This window comes from Pyxicephalus adspersus, chromosome 4 (genome assembly GCF_032062135.1).
Source record: "Pyxicephalus adspersus chromosome 4, UCB_Pads_2.0, whole genome shotgun sequence".
In the NCBI taxonomy this organism is placed as follows: domain Eukaryota; kingdom Metazoa; phylum Chordata; class Amphibia; order Anura; family Pyxicephalidae; genus Pyxicephalus; species Pyxicephalus adspersus.
The window spans coordinates 119,992,607-120,010,539 of record NC_092861.1 but is presented as its reverse complement, the minus strand read 5'-3'; the positions used below and the strand labels follow the sequence as shown (position 1 = coordinate 120,010,539).

The 17,933-nt window shown below is 36.5% G+C and overlaps 1 protein-coding gene across 1 annotated transcript; it reads right to left on the bottom strand.

Annotated features, from left to right (window-relative positions):
• Positions 1 to 611: 611 nt before the first annotated feature.
• On the bottom strand, positions 612 to 12,692 carry LOC140329293 (myelin and lymphocyte protein-like). Its single transcript, XM_072409475.1, has 4 exons — positions 12,515 to 12,692; positions 5,299 to 5,469; positions 3,650 to 3,781; positions 612 to 1,975 (listed from the first exon to the last, which is right to left on the bottom strand). Exons 1-4 carry the CDS (start codon positions 12,617 to 12,619, stop codon positions 1,898 to 1,900), a joined length of 486 nt encoding a protein of 161 aa, XP_072265576.1. The 5' UTR covers positions 12,620 to 12,692; the 3' UTR covers positions 612 to 1,897.
• Between the last annotated feature and the right edge of the window lie 5,241 nt (positions 12,693 to 17,933).

Here is a 17,933-nt window from a genome sequence, read left to right as displayed (position 1 = left end):
AAAATTATGTACTGTACAGACTGAGACCATATGGGTTTATTTTTCCCCTTTTAAATAAGTTTTAAAAATAATATACCATGCATATATTTATTCACATTCATTTGTTGGCATTTTTTATTACTATTTTGAATGTTGACAGTGATGATGTGGGCATTTTGATCCCTTGGTTTATTCTTGAGTCAATGTAGTTTTATAGGATAATTATAATTATGCTTTCCTTTTATATATCATTGCTTTGGATCTCATTTTCTCATGACAATGGTGGACAATATTCATAACACTTGGAGGGCCTGATTTAATAAAGCTCTCCAAGACTGGAGGAGAGGATACACTTTCATCGGTGAAGCTGAGTGATCCAGCAAAGCTGTAAAGCATTTCTTAAATAGCATTCTCTTTTTGTTAGCAAATGTTTTCAATCCTGGACAAGATACATTCCAGGTTTACTGGATCACCCAGCTTGGTTGATGAAAGTGTATCCTCTCCAGCCTTTGGGAGCTTTATTAATCAGGCCTATTGTCTCAACAAACAGTAACAAAGGTAAATTCGGAGACAGTTGTCAACACATAAGTTCTTCATCAGTTGTGGCAGAATCACCAGGTATTCTTTTAATAAATATTTTATTTTTTTATTTGAAGATTTTAAGAATACAAATATAATATACTAATGTTTTCATTGGCAATTGCACTTAAATGAGTAATGATGCAAGATGTTTCAGCTTTCATCAGTTGTTCTGTAATACTTTTTTTATTAATGTATTTTTCAAATTTAGGAAAGTACATCAAAGACATTGCAAAATTTCTTTAAAAATACAAATATATCTCTTACTGGCAATATTAAGTAATTCCTTTCACCTAAAGAGCACAGTATATTTTAAAATGAAAGAAGAATAAAAAGAGAAAAGATAAACTGATTTTCTTTTTCAAGCTTATTTACACCAAAAAAATATTAAAACCTAATATTTACATTCCTTTCGGTTGTAAACCATACATACTTATACCGTATAAACTGATGAAGAGGTAACAGTGGAACAACCCTGATACTTTTTTGGGGGGTGGAATTATAAGGTTATTGTCAAGGATTGTCATTTGAATTTAGTAGTTTGTAAGTATCAAGGTGAGTGTGGATGAACCGCAGAAGTGCCTAAGAAGGTTTAGAAAAATTGAGGCATGGAGCAGAGATTTATCACATTGGTATGTATGTAATATATTACATACTGTTAGTTCTCGGCTCTCACGCTTTCTGCTACTGCACTTTGCATTTTGTAAAGGGAACCTAAAGTTTTTTTTCAGTGTTTTTGAGATATATATGTAAAAAAAGGCTTGATGTAAATAATATTAATGAAAATATGTGAATTATGGATTAATATAAGGTATTTAAAAAAAAAATCCACGTGTAGATTTGGTAATTGCATTTGTTAAAATAATTTACCTGTTCTGACTTACATACAAATTCAACTTAAGAACAAACCTACAGTTGCTATTACAGGGACTACCTGTAATTAAAATTTCTAAAAGTCCCATCAAATGCTTAAGACTGCAATAATATGTTCTCTTTAAGTATGGTACTGAGGAGCTACCGGTATAGCAAACATGGGATAAGGGCATTCATTATATGTTAGACAAGAGTGTAGTATTGCTAATTTAACAATGGCAAAATAACCTGTACTTTTTAATATTAAGCTGCCTTTAGAAAGCATCACAGTGCTCATTGCTCTCAGAGCATGACTTTGGCCTGGCATACACATTTAAAATGGACAATATATCTTCTTACATATATCCTATTGGTAAAACTGACCTAGATGTAATTGTATTTACATTTTATGCTCAGCAAACATATAAGTTAAAAAAAACAACTCTGAAAATATTTGATCATCTGTGTTATTGATTGATGGCACTTTTTAAGGAGATCTTTTCCATCTGAAGAGGGATGCCAATGCATGGATCACATAAAGTAATGTTGCAATAAAAGCAAACACCTGCAGAAAAAAAGAAATATATTAGTCAAAGTCTGGCAAACACAACACGGTAGATACAGTACCATAATAACTAGTTTCCAAATTTTTACAGTCTAGGTTTCAAATAAAATGATTCTTACTCAGTTTTGCTGGCAACCTGTGGTAGTAGCATGGCCACCAACAAGACCAGTGATATCTATTTAATCATTTGAGCTCAGCATCTGCTATTTTTTTCCTGCAATACCTATTATTTTTTCATTTATTAATGCTGCCATGAAGGCAAGAAAAAAAAACAACAAATTGATTACCATACCTTCTCTAATTATAATTTCTGGTGCCTACTCAAGCAGCGTACATGCCCATCCCAGTTATTATATTCTATGTATGGGAATGATTTGCATTAGGTTTAAACACTTATATAGTCATCACCGTTGCTGTTGGTATGTATAAGATGGGCTGCTACTATATGCATGCCACCATGTGCAGGTACCAGAAAAGCAAAATGATAGGAATTATGGTATGAAAATATTGTTTTCTATCATCATGCTTCTCCAAATTAAGTTTTCTTAGGAAAAGCATTTTAGGAGACTTTTTTATTAATATTTATTTATTATTACTATTATTAGCTGGATATTCGTATCCCCTGTGTTCATTAAAGTGATAATAAACACACTCCTATATATTTTACCAAACAAGGTTAACTATAGGTGTGAAAGTTTAATGGAAGTAATTCTGCATTTGCGTTATATCCTACTTACATATTCCTATTAAAGACAGACTGGGGGCATCATACTTTGTACAACAGGAAACACAAAGTGTAACCCAGGTTATCCATTCCCAGATGTTTAGCAAACTGCATTGCAGGTCAGTGCATGCGATTGTATATCCTTTAAATCTGCAGTGGTGGTACAGATGTAGAAAAGCAACCGCACAGCACCTCCAGGAATCATGCTGCAACACAGCGATAACAATGCCAAAACTGCATGCAAACCCATGCACATGATTCCCAACTGCTCCCGTCCAATAGAATGGGAACACTTGGGATTTCTATTGATCCTGCGGTACAATGCTGCAATCAACTGCAAGTCTGAAATAAATTGGTAACTACTAAGTAAACCAATTACAGCTGCAAAAGGTTTTGCAAAGCCTTAACCATAAACTATGGGCTGGATTAAAGCAAACATTTTCATAATATATCTAGAGAGAGTCTGGGGGGTTTTACTAAATGTCTGAGTTCCCATCAGGAAGATTTAACTTTTTCATTGGTCCTGGTGACTACCATTACCTATAATAAAAAATATAGAGAATACAAAATGTTTGCTTGACACCAAAACAGTCTGGTGAAAATTTTATTTGGACACCTGTTCCTGTGACAACTTCCCAGAGGGCATTCTATCCCAGAGAGAAGAGATTTCCTTTCATTTTCTGTTGCCTCCAGAGGGAAATTTCCCCAATGAGACAGGAAAAAAAACCCTTCCTAGCTATACGCATAATTGAGAAAACACTTCACAATACATCAATTTAACCTCAATTTAACAAACAGCACCACTTTATGCCAATACATGTGTGTGGTCCTTATGAACAAGTGAATATTGCATGTCATCAATGATTACACCGGATAAGATATATTTTTTTTTCATTTTGGTTGAACTTTTTATTATTGGTAATAAATTAAGAAATAGACAAGACATTTACCACAGCAGCAACGTTCTCTTGATACTGTTTATAGCTTAATAAAGCTGAAGCCCCCACTAATATTGTCGTGTAAGCCTGCAGTACTGCAGCACTTAGGTAGAATAAGGCAGCAAAAAAAAGATAAAGGGCATCCTAAAAGACAAAAACAGAAATTAACACAAACCTCAAACTCCAAAATTATGGCATCATATATACTGTAATGTTATACATTTTTTCTGGTGATGTATGACCATAAGGCAAAATTTGCCATCATTATGTACTTACTCTACAATGAAAAGAAACAGATGAAAATGACTAAAAACTAAATTATGGAGCCATACAGAACTAATAGTACAGCAACTGATTTAATACAACATGTACATAAGGTGTTCCTTTCCAATAAAATATATGTAGAAAGGCTTATGAGAAAAGTTTGCTTCTTTTTTGAATAGCTAACATAAAATGAGGATGTATATTTGCATGTAAGTGTTATTTGTCACATACATTATTGAAGTGAAATCAAAAGTACATTATCTGTAAATTGTGTATCTGTGCTATAGTAAATAGATGAGTATTAAAGCTTATTGTAAATCAAATAATATAAAAGTTGATTCTTGAAGTTTAAGTCTAGAGAAAATATGTGGTGCATCTTAGCAATATACGCCTATTGTTCCATCCATAAATACTATGAGCTCCTAACTTAAATAGTCCAACAACCTTTTACCTCTGCTGCAAAAACATCCCAGTAGTTGTCAGTCCTGTGGAGTTTTTCTCTATTGACTACAGAATCACCATTAACATCCAGAACACATCCAGATCGACAACCCAAGCAGAGCATTGCTTGGGATTTCATAGCAATGGCAGCATTACTAGCTTATTAAATCAATAAAGGATCAACATGTATATTATCATTACTTGCTGTTAGATGAGAAAATGTTGATGTATTGGAAAAATGAGCTACATAAAAACATAAAAAACTAAAGCTAAAAAATTGCTACACAGCGGCTAGAAATAATACTAGGTAATAATACAGCTAGGATTCGGCAGGAACATGGTGGTGGGGGTGTGGGGGGGGGGTTAAGTATTAGGCTTTGAGAGGTGTCAGAGTGCTAGTGGTGGTGGTGAGGAGGTAGTTGAGGGATAATCTTGTAAAAGTACAGCTATCCTTTATTATTTAAAACTACTTTGTGTCTATGTATAGTTTACAATTATATATACTGTTCTGGTACATGATGGGTAGACTTTACGGAACTTTCCATACAATGCAGTTATCCGCAATGCTTTTTAGCAATATATCTAAAGCAATAAATGACAAGACTTTATATTCTCTTTAAAGCAATCATGTCACTTGCTGATTTCTCCTGCTGACAGCTGAATGACCGTTGTGTCCTGTAGTGCTGTGAAAACTCGCAGGAATAATCATTAGACAAAAGCACAAAAAATGGAGGCCCCAGCTATCAGTTTCTTAGCAGACCATAAAGAACGATTCCTCTGCCTTTCGGTGGTGAAAACAACAGAAGTATTTACAGTCTTCATTCAGGTAACAAGGTAATTTTGACATTACTATTGGTGACAAGGCCACATTAATCCAGATCTTTATACCAGAACAGAAGTAAAGAATTATCATATTGTGGTAACTATTTAAAAAGAAATATTATCCATCATCTTACTATAGTTGTCCAGGAAGATTTTCCACCGTGTGCTCCAATACAGTATAGTATCAAAAAGATAGTTGTGAATACGAAGCATGTGACCGAGACGAACATAACCCATCCTTGAAGTATTTCGGTGAATTGAAGTCTGGTAGATGCTACTAAAATCCACACAAGACCACCAAAAATCTGAAATACAGAAACAGATATAGTTGGTATATTAGGAAGATTTAGCACTAACATTTTGAAAGCAATAGAGTTTAAAAAATTGCATTATGTTCATAGCATATCTAAAGCCAAAAAAATATTAAAGACGGTAAAAATAGTACCTTTTTCACATTTTTATTGTTAAATGATTCTAGACTTTAAACACCTCACTGTGATATTCAAGTCCAGATGCAAGTTTATTCCAGAGCCTGACTGTTTACAAATCCAACACGCTTCTTGTTCCCTTCATCAGGACAGAAGAAAATAAAGCATAAATGCCCTGCAAACCCATAACAAGACTAAAACATCAAACAATACACCTACTACTGAGTCAGCATAATTTTTTTTTTTAATTATGATGGGCAGAGTTTCAGCCTGGAAATGGCTTTGTGAATGGGTAATCTGGTTCTCCTAGTGACCACTGCTCGGGAATTATTTAAATTGTATATTTTATTTATAAATTGTTATAGTTTTCACTAAACAAGGAAAAGTTCATCTTCCTTTCTGTCACATAAGGAGGGAACTTCATCTTTTTTATTATATGTTTTGTGTTATGTCCAAATGGGACACAGACAGTGTTATTAAAAAATAACAGTGTGCTACAAAAAGACCCTTTATGAACAATTACAGGTGCAGAAAATGATCACTGTGAAATATAAAGCAGACTACTAACTATGAAATATATATATTTATTTCATTACTAGAGTAAGTACTTAAGCAAGTGCTACCTGCAGGAGCACTGACAGCCGGACAATAAGAGTCAGGGTTGCAAAGTGGGCACTAGGCTTGTATTTACTCTTGTTGTAGTTACTTTTAAATATTTTGTTTTTTTTTTGTTAATATCTTTTTAGGTATCATTAGGAAATGTTCATGTAGTTTAATATAAGAGTGTGATTTAGTTTCCAAATCTGATAATGTACATTTGTACTCTGTCTTCTCTTTTGGGTGGCACTTGTTCAAGATCAAGTACACAGAGTATGAGCAAATATTACATTTAGATAATATCATGCAGTTAGTAAAAGTATACATTTATTCGGCCTAATACAAATATCTATCGAGAAATTGCATCACTGCCTGAATGTGACTTATTTCACCGTTTTTTTTTTTTATTGGAAGACTTCTATGGATCAACTGACATACTAAAATTGTTTGATGGAATGATGACCCTGATCTTACTAATGTACAACCACAACCATGGTAAATCATAGATGATCTTTTATGTTTCTAGTAATTTGAAAAGCTAGAAGTTTTCTCACGTCAAGGTTTAAGTCAGGTATACACAGGATGGGCAAAGCAACAGTTCTCTCCTCTATCTTCTTCAAACTTTTCTAACTTCTATTTAGCTGCTGGTAGTAAAGTAATACAACTAGGAGAGTATGATTCATACCTCTTCATTCTATAACTAAACTATTTTAGGCTATTCACCTGGCATTGGCTTGTGTGGGCAGGTAAAAGGCCTCAGTGGCTGGAGAAACTTGGGGATGTACAAGGTTGTTTTTATTGCTGATAGCTAAACATAGTGGCTGGGGAACAAAGGAAAAGTGACTACGCATTGCGAGGAAGAATGGTAATAAATCTTGCAAAAGGGAAAATAAATATATTTTAATAGAACTTAAAGATTTGTTGTGGTATAGAAATATCTATGTGATGGTATAGCATTAATGGACATGTGAGGTAATGTTCTGTTATCACCAGAGGTTGAAACTCAAGTTGCACGACTTGGACTCAAGTCCAACTTAAGTCACCTAATGAATGACTTGCAACTGGGTTTTCCCCAGCTACTTGCAACTCGACACAGGATTTGCTTTCTCTGCTGACAACTAAAACTTAGAATGCAAGAAAGGTGGGGAGGAAGGTAGTAAGTCTTCTGTAACATAACAATACACTGCCTTTTTCCTGCCTTTCTTGCATTCCAAGTTTTCTCCTCTGACAGCTGAAAGGGGGAGGGGGGCAGTGTTACAAAAGCCTCACTGCCTTCCTCCCTTCCCCCTTCAGCTGTCAGAGGAGAAATCATTGCTCAAGAACAGGATCAGAACTCTGTTTCTATATGGGGACAAATAGGGATAAATAAAGTGACTTGACTTGTGACTCAACTTGGAAGAATTCTTGGTGACTTGAGACTTGACTTGAAGGGTGACAACTTAGTTACTTGGTTGTTGCCGCACTACAGTGCACATTTTGACATGTGCAGTAAAGCTCAGTCCTAAATACCTTGTCATTTCCTGTCTTCCAGTCCTGCTCCAATTTCTCCCAGCTTCTGTTCAAGACTAATAGAGGCCAAAATGTGCTCCCTACTGTGAACTACCTATCTACCTATGTACTACAGGTTGCTGGTCCTGCCCATTTTCTGATCCCTCCTGCTAAAAAGCTTGACATTGTTGTCTCTTCTGCCTGCCTCTAGGTCTTAACCGTCACCCTGGAGTGCTTGCATGTAGACAAGAAAAATGCTGTGGGAGTTGAGCAGCACTGGAATGGTGCTATGTCCTTGATGTAAAGTTTGTTACAAACAGCTTGTGTTTGTCAGTTCTGATCTGTCAGACCAGAGACAAATGCAATTCAAGGGTGTGTCACTAAAGCATAAACCATTGGTTTAAACGTGTATATATATATAACAATTTGATGATGGCAGTGATGCTAGGAGGTAATAAACATGTATAAGTGATACCCTGGCTCAAAATATTATATACATAAAGTTTTGCATTGAGTTTGACTACCATAACCCTGACCATCAATCTCTAACTGGCCTTAAAACTGACCCGACCCAGTGTGAAATAGAACCCTGCACTAAACTATGCTCATTGTAAATTAAGTGTAAATTACTGAGAGATAGGAATTACTTCTGACTAGTAATCAGCAAATGCATTTTGTATCTGTGAAGCCATAACAGTTACATTACATTTGGAATACAATTGGTTATGGATTTATTTACCTAAAGAAATATATATATATATATATATATATATATGTATTTCGTATGACTTTATTAATGACCATGTTGATTTGGAGAGCCCAGCCCACACTACAGTACACCTTTGGCTATGGCCAGTTTTGTAGTTTCTTTTTATAGTCTGAGCGGGAAAAAAAATGTCCCATTTCCCTATCTAAAAAAAAGCTGTGAGGTATGAACCTTTTTACTGAATTGTCTGGTACAAGTGACTTGTATAGATTCCTTCATTGTACATCTATATAGTACTTGGTTTTTGTGCCTATAAGAGACTTTTTTTTAGTTCTCAGGCCATGTGTGCTAACTTCTAATGACATACAAGAAATATTGTAGGAGGTACAATTGACAAGTAAAGGCAATCAGAAACTTAGCCATTTTAGAGCAAGGCAAATAAGAGACAGGGCGAGGCAGACAAGGTACAGAGAACAAAAGAGATGCATTCCAGAGACATAAGAGCTCACAATCCAGTATCACCGGAGGAGACACCTAGAAAAAGGTGAACTCAACTGTTTGCAATAAAATAAAGAAATGTATTAACTCCGAAAACAACGGAGGCTGTAGAAAGATAAAGGAGAGGGTGAGGTGGGCTGCAGAATAAATGAAAAGATTTACGTGTTTAAAGAATATTTAAAGCCAAAACAAGAGAAAAACTCACAATCTATTTTTAGTATTGAAAAAAACCTAATATGTTCTGGGGACTCCAGGCACAGGAAGTAGAGAAAAATCGAAAATGATGTTACCAAAATAGCAACAGAAGGAAACATTCTAATTCCAATAGGTAATATTTGTTACCTTGTACTTTCATATGTTAAATCTCATCTCATCATTTTCCATCGTCATTAGATTAAAAAAAGTAAAAAAAACAAAAAATATGCATTTTATGTCTTATTGATACATTCCATCCTCCTGACTGGAGGAGGAAACTTCCTAACAATTCTGATGATGGCAACAAATGTTTCTAAGCTATTAGGATCAGGACCAGGCTCTATAGTGCTTGTTGAAAAGTGGAAGGATCTTATGGAAAACTTAAGTTCACACTCTAAAAGCACCTATGGAGCTCAGGGATGGCTTGTTTTAAGAATCCTGGTTGTCTGGGTACAGGTACACATTAAAAACATAATTATTCTATGGTTCTGGTAATATGTAACATGTAATTCACAAATCTTGGTATAAACTACATTCCTATTGGATAATTACTACATAATGATTGACAGGGGTTAGGATATTCCGTCCCCTTTCTGAAACCGTGTGTGGGCCACAACTACCGGAGAGTGATTTGACCTTTACCAGTAAAATATTAACTTCAGTCAGATGTGAAATGGACACTTTGTAATGCATACTAAATGCTTTCCTTTTTGTCGGCACACTGTAGTGATGATGGGTCTAGGAAACTATCACCAAGGTGTTCCCTGAAGCCGCCATATTTGCAACCGACTCCAGTATGGACTTCTAAGTGCATGACGATCCTCCAGCTATTGTATAGCCATTGATGATGTAACCTCTTTACAGTAGTTACAATGTTCCTGGCATTTGGCTCTATTCAAGAGCACATGTGCCATCAGGAGGCAGGGAAATTTAAAATATTTTCTCCCACAAACCTCCATCCTCTCGTAACTTTTTTTTTGGGGGGGGTTGTTCTTTTTTAATAGTAACCTGTAATTTGTCAATGCATAGTATGCTGTCTGTACAAGCCTAGCATCCCATTGCTTTCCACACACCTATGTAGCCACCTGGGAAGCCCTGTGAAGGTAGCTAGTTGCACCCAGGAGCTTACACTGGGCTAAGGACCCTTTTCTACCCCATACGATGGACCGAGTTAACATTCACCAAGCACCAAAGCATAGTAAGAAAGAAAAATAAATCAAGTGTTCTCCCCTGCCCAGCATCAAACATCCCAACTGTCCTCGATTTGTGGAGACTGTCCAGCTTTCACAACCAATTTCCTTTATTCCTCCAACCCCTTCAGCTTCAGCTCTTTTTAAGTGATGCATAAACCTCTTTATAATGCATTAAGTAACTATAAAAAATGTCTTATTTTACAGTAAATCTTTTATCCAGCCTCTGAACTAGTCCTTTGATTTTGAAAAGTGGTTGTGAAATAAAGCACCTGTCATTTAATCAATCCTTTTTTGAGTATTTATTTTTTTACGCTCTGCAAAATAGAGGTGTGGCAGGGGTGTTCACTACATACTTTCAGCATGAGTGTCCCTCTTGTCTTTCTCCAAAAGTTGCAGAAGTATCAGATATCATTGGTCTCAGCAGCTTAACAGTACATCTAAAGCTACGTACAAACGTCAGATTTTTATCGCCCGATAATCGGCATCGGCCAATTATCGGGCGAAAATCTGCCGTGTGTACAGTCGGTGTTGTCCATCGTCCGGACGACCGACCTGCCGGATCCATGGACGACAGCCGATCCTAATGAAAGGGAAGGGGAGAGCGCGCAGCAGGGTGCCGCTCCGTCGCTCTCCCCCTCCCCTCTCCATACAGCATGAACGGTGCTGTATGTACAGCACCGTTCATGCATCGTGCACTCCCTTGTCGTTGGAAAGGATCGTGAAAGATCCTTTCCAACGACAAAAATTGGAAGTGTGTACGCAGCTTAAGAGAAGAGCCTCATAATCATGTTTTCTTATCAGAAAGATGATATATTTGGATCACAAGTAAAATATCTGTATGGACTAGGCTATAATAAAGTATCAGACTACAGAAAATTATAAATAAAAACATCTGCATGAGTGATCATATCTTACCCCCAGAATTCAGTGTATTCAGGGAGCAAAAGGGGGTAAAAGAGAGAAAAAATTATCCACAAATCTTTTTTTACCCTGTGCTTATATGGTTAGAGAAGTGGCTATCTTCTTTACAATCTCTTGCTTTTGCTGGAGGGGTGGGTAAACAAGAAGGGCAGCACCCAAGTCAAGCTTGGCACTATCCCAAGTCTTGGCAAACTAATTCCAGGGTTACCAGGCTATACCAGGCGTTATTCCTTTAAAGAATGATAAGCATAACTGCAAATATTTAATATAATATAATATGCTTATGATATCACATGCAGCCCCCTATACAATATTGTGCAATAATAGGGGCAACAGTCAGGTGACTTTATAATATGTGAAGACTATTTACCAGATACGTTTTTTTAATAATATAAAACAATTTAAGGTCAATTCATTTTGATTTGAAAACAAATAATACACCTACAGTGAAGTGTATACAAATAGCTAAACATGGGTTGTATGTTTAAAAATTTCAATTTTCCACAACATGATGACATCCAATGCATGAGACGAAGTCCCCAAAGCTTTAACGTCAGTATAAGCATGTTTATTTTTTGTAACTGTAAACTTAGCTCTAGTTTAAAAACTTAAGAAAATAAAGTTTTAAGAAAATACAGAAAATAAAAAAAATACATTGGAAAGTAAAAATGAGGCATTAGGCTATTAGTAAAGTAAGAAATCCTACATTTAACCAACATTCTCTAGTGCACAATCTTCCAGGTCCATGTGTTTTCAATGACAGTGAATGATTCTCCATCAGAGAATGTCAGATTCACTCATTTTTGCCAGACCCCTTATACTCTACTGGTAGATTTTAACAGTTGTAAAGGTGCCCCATAATAGCAATATAAAAACTGTTCTTTTTAGGTATTCACTCCACTAACAGAAAAAAAGATCACACCATGCTTCAATCTCACAACAGAGAGAGTAAGGGTAATACACACATTGAGTAGTGCAGTTGTTTACTAACACACTAGCCGTCATCATTATTAGCAACATATTCCATAAACCCTTTTGAATGGCATCAAATACTTTTAATTTTAAGGCTAATATCTGTGTGTACTTCAAAAAAAATTATTACATTTAAAAGAAAAACTTCAATTATCTTTTCTAATCATTTTAAAAACAATAATTAAAGAAAAATTGTGTATAATCCACTTCAAATGCAGCTTTGATGTTAGATTTTTGCTTAACACCAACAATCACCAGTGCTATAAATAATATTTATATATATATTAGATAGATAGATAGATAGATAGATAGATAGATAGATAGATAGATAGATAGATAGATAGATACTTACAAGTTCAGGTATCATAAGAAGATCTGGAAAATGAATAAATGTTCTCCCTCCTGATGGCAATGGAGAGACATCTCCATACACAGGTGCTGCATTGGTGGATGCCATTGTGTTAACTCTGCTAGTTTGTAAGCTGCAACTGACAGAGCTATGAAATGTTCCCTAAAAGTGTCCTGTCCAATAGTGCAATGAGGCTGTGATAGGTTTAAATCTAGTTAGTGACTTTTATCTCCTCCTTGAAGGGCTGGTAAACTAACTTCACCACTCCCTGAGCAATTTAGTATATTGAATTAGTGTGCTAAGATTCCAGAACAATAGCCTGGATACACAAGAAAAGCAAGATCTATATCTGAAACCAGGCAGGTGTTCTGCTCAGCTGTAATAGGAATGTGGTCGGAAGGCAGGTATACTTTTAGTGAATGATACCCTATTACTAGTGGGATTTTTGAACAAAACAAGCTCTTAATAAAATTACCATAATTAGTAGCCTTCATGCTATGCTTTGCTCATTTCAGAAGCTGGAAAACTGCTGATAAGCAAATAAGCTGATTTTCTAATCTACAATCTTTTGGTCCATTTGGACTTCATAAGGTTGTCATTTATTATGCAATGTTTTCTAAACATTAGATCAGTGTTTCTCTACCAGAAATGAGCAATTTGTGCTTATCAGGTCAGTTTAAGTCTCACCAATGTATCTGTAGGGGAGGGGGAACTCTTTCCAATGGCCAGCAATGTATGAGGCAAGAGGCATGCCCCACACCAATATACTGTGAGCTGTGGATATAGTAGATAGAAGGCTTCTCGGCCTTTTGGCTAAGATCAAGTGTGGTACCTAATCCTTCCAGTGATCAGGGTGGAAAGGCCCTGGCATTCCTGGCAAGAACGCAGTGCACGAGTACCACTGTTAAGGACAGTCTACCTGTTGGTGTAGCTCTGTAAGGGGCTGCCCTATGCAAATCTGCTGGCCTTGTCCACTGGAGAAAGAGCATAGAGCCTGCCCTGAGAAGGGGACCCACAGAGCCTCCCACAGGTTTGTCTGACCCACTGGTTGGTGCAGGGAAAGCTTGGCCTTACCAATCGGTCTGATGAGTGGTCCGAATCTTGCTCCAGTGTTGTACCCCTGGAGTGGTGATCCAGGGGCACCTTATAATCATAGGGTTTGGGACCCCACTGATTTTTAAGATGCACAGTCACGTCACTGTTTATACTTGATTTGGCACATCACCTTTTTCTGCATTTGCTGCGGCTAGTGTAGATGGGCAATTTTTAAAACCTGTTGCCCTGTGTGTTATGCACAGTGCACATTATTATTTAAATGTTTTTTATGTATTGTCACAGTCACTGGTGTGGTATTTGTCTGCCACTTTTTGATGGAGGGTGCTATTCCTTTATGGGCTAGCCCTTACGTCTTGGAGAGTGCCTTGGCCTAAAAACCAGGTGCTCTCCCTTAGTGGAGTCTCTCTTCGGAGAGCTCCCAACTGAGTATCTGGTGGGACCTGCTTATGCGGTCCCAGAGAGAAAAGGCCCCTCTCTGGCTTTGGCCAGGGGGGCATGTAAGGGGGGCTCAGTACCCAGCCCTCGTCTGGAGCTTGGCTTCGGAGGGTTTACCAAATAGTACCCCAGTGCATGTTTTTTGTGTGGTGTTTTTGCACCTTCACTTTTTTACTGTACACGGGGTGTGTTTTAGAACAGGTCGTGAGATTCGATAAAAAAAAAAAAAATAATATATAGTAGATTTAACATGGGCAGGAAGACCTGAAGTTCCCTTATGCTAAATATGTCCAAAATGCTGCATTAGATCATTGATTGGGAAAAAAAATCAAATTTATTGATAATCAGTTGAAAACTAGGGCTATCAAAAATTGATGTTTGATTAACATATCCATGAAATGTTGATTAGGAATGTCTGTTCTTTGCCAATTTAGGTACTTCCAACTATCTACCCTTGCTCCTACAGGCAAATCATAATTAGGGGGAGAGGCCTTAACAATCTGCAATCAATGTAACTGTTTCCAGTTGTTTACTTTAACAACTCCAGAGGCTCTACATGTTGATACAGTAAACAGTGTAAAGCACCCTCATTGAGATTCACAAATCCATGGCTGAAAGGAAATAAATCTTTTTAAGTACCTTTTTTTAAGTTTTGGACTACTTTCTCTTCAAATCTAGAGACAAAATTAAGCTATACGTTGTATGCCTGCCCTGAGAATCCTACAATGTGACACTTCAGCATCCTATATTTAGGGGTATCTACACTGAATTCTGGGACAGATGTGTGGGCTACATTTAACATGGGGATCTTCACACGGTGTATTTAAAGGGAGCTGCAGACCATATTGGAGGTCCATCAGGCCAAACATTGTACAGTGGGTAGGGGGTATGTTAACACGTTAACAGTGATGGTGGTATGAATGATACCATCTGACTCAAGGATGCTTCCAGTTGCTTCCTTTGTTCTTTTAACAAAGTGTAATTAAAACGAAAAGTTTAGTGGATCATCTCATGCTTCCTACATCAGTATCCCAGTTGGGAGAAAGTCTGTCCAAAATAAGTAAAACCACATATTAGTCATTTATCTCCACTAAACACTTGTTTCATAAATGACTAAGGGGTCTATTTATAAAGTAGTAAACTAGATCAATCTAGAGAACAGTATTGAATTTACCTTTGATTATAGCACCAAAACAAAAAGAGGTAATTTTCTTAAGTGACACAGAAATGAAAACCAAAGGTTTCATACAGAAGGGTTCTAACCCTTAACCATGCTATGCCACTATATAATATATAATTTTAGGTTATAGATACAATATAACGCTTATAATTTATTGAGTTGACGCCTTTATGTCAGACTTCTCTTTTTATTGCTGCTTATGGGCAATGCTATATATATATAATGCAAAGTAAAACATTTTCTAAATGAGTTGGACAAAATTTAAGAGCCCATTCACCCCACTGCCTTGTCACCACCATGCACTTACAATATTACTTGCATTGATGAGCTTAACCTCAATGCACCTTTCCAGCCCATCTGTAATAATGCAGAGCCAATAGCAATGCACAATTGTGAATGTTTGTATTTATTTTACTTAGACTTAAAATAACTTTTAATTATTAAAAAAAAATAATACCTACAAGCAGAAAATATTTTTATAGGCTCAAAATTGTGCACTGCTGAGAAATAACCATGGAGAGAACTAGGCATCAGATACTTACAAAATTAGAATATGACACCCACTTTTCTGTCAGCAATGAAGGGATTATCATAACTTGTGAATCAGCAATTAGGCAAGTAGTACTGGACTTGCTTATGACAAAGCCTAGCATCATATGCAAACAGCAATGTCATAGATGCACTTTTTAATAAACTTTCCAAATAAATAATTATTTAATACTGCTAATTAAAACATATAAAACTTTCCATCCAAACATAAAGAAATAAAATAAAAATGATGTAAGGTTAGCAAAGTTCATGAAAAAAATGCACTGCTACGGAAACAGACACGACAGTCTGTCTACATTTCTTGATATGACTGCTAAGCACGCTTGACACATATACAGTAGTATGTACAGGGGTTATACATCTACTTCACACTGATACCATAAAAGTATTTATTGGCTTAAAGTACTTATGGCAATTCAACATTTTACTAAATAATAAAACCCTATGACAACAGTTGGTATTTTTATTTTATCCAGATGTGATGGGCAATTAGAGAAGGTGGGAATGTTCTATTGATGATATGATGCTGGGAAAAGACTGGTTTGTTTTATTTCTCCTAACATAGTGGAGCCAATGTAAATCCTTGGAATTGCAGTTAGATCACAAGGATGTGCAACAAGAGCCCATTAAACTGCAATGTGCTGTTAGCCTAACCTAGAAACTGTATGCATAGATTACCTTATGTGCACTACAGCTCTTTCACTACCGGTACCTTATCGCCAGGTTTAGATATACATCAGTTAAAGCGTACCTAAACTCAGAAATTTCACTTTACATAGAAGGCTAGCCAACCCTTTTATGTAAGGTAAATTTTTATTGTTTGTTTTTTTTTTAAGTGCAACACCCTTTTTTTTAAAAAAAAGAAGGGTGCAGCACTGCCCCCTAATTCTCGATTCAAAGCCTCCCGCGATACCTTTGTCACGCATCCCAGGAGGCTCTTAGGTGCTCCTTCCGCGAGGATCTCAGGCATGCGCAGAAAGAGCTTTTTCGCGCAAAGAAAAAAAATTTGATGACCTCACGCATGCGCAGTGAGATTGGAAAGCTTTTTTCCAACACTCGACCCAGGTGCGAGATCAGGTGACATAGTATGAAGAACCAGGAAGACGAGGAGAAGATGGCGCCACCCGGAGCGCCAGCTCCAGGTCAGATCTCGGGATGACGTGGGACCTGATGCAAGACAACTGCAGGATTGAAGGTAAGAGTATTTTTTTTATGCACTTTTCAGTTTAGTTCTTACCACACCTACTCTAGCACCCCAAATAACAGAATAGCATTGGTGCAGAAAGCTGAAATGCTGTGCATATGGGGTCTCACTTCAAATTTGTCCAGGGCCTTGTTTTGTCTAAAACCACCCCATATATCACTGCAATAATTTATTATTCATTTAGTGTCCCTAAAAACATAAAAGTCACACTTTTATGTTTTTTTTACTTACAATTCTTTTTTAATTGCATCAATGATACTACATTCAGAGATTGTCTTATGATGCATGATTGTGCCATTACATGGAAAGTGGTGCATTTCCTGGCTTTACAGTTCGTCAAGGGAATGTGGATCATAAAAATGGCCAAATCACAAATATTTTGCCATTTTTTATCAGTTTTGTCATCTTGAACTAAACCTCTTCCAGCTCCTCCAAAATACTAATCTATGGACACAAATTGCAATTATTCATCGTTTATATAAACATTAGACATATATGCAATGTACAAACAACTTTGTTCTGTCCTATGAAGGTGGAAGTAATAATGATTATTTGAGTCAGTCCATTAGTGATCTGGCACAGATAAATGCCGCTGTACATTTCCTATCTTTTCTTCTGAGATGACCACAATAAAAAATCTAGCATGTGTACAGGGTTTCACGCTGCCTGATCATCGTGTTACAATTGGATTGGAGCTCAATGTTCATGTGCAGGAAAAACCACACACCATTATACTTTTGTGGACATGCACAGCAAACATATGTTTCTTGTACTTGGCTTTCAAGCTTGGCAGGAGGACAACTGAATTAATTTTAGAAATATATTTCCCAACATTCATATATACCATTCAATACTCCTAATAGATATCTATAGGCAAATGCTATGTACACACATCACATAATAGTCCCCCGAGACAAGTCTTGCTTTTCTCAAACAAAAATCTGACATGTTCAGCGTCCTCTGAAATTTTCCATTAATCCACAGTGGATGATTATGAA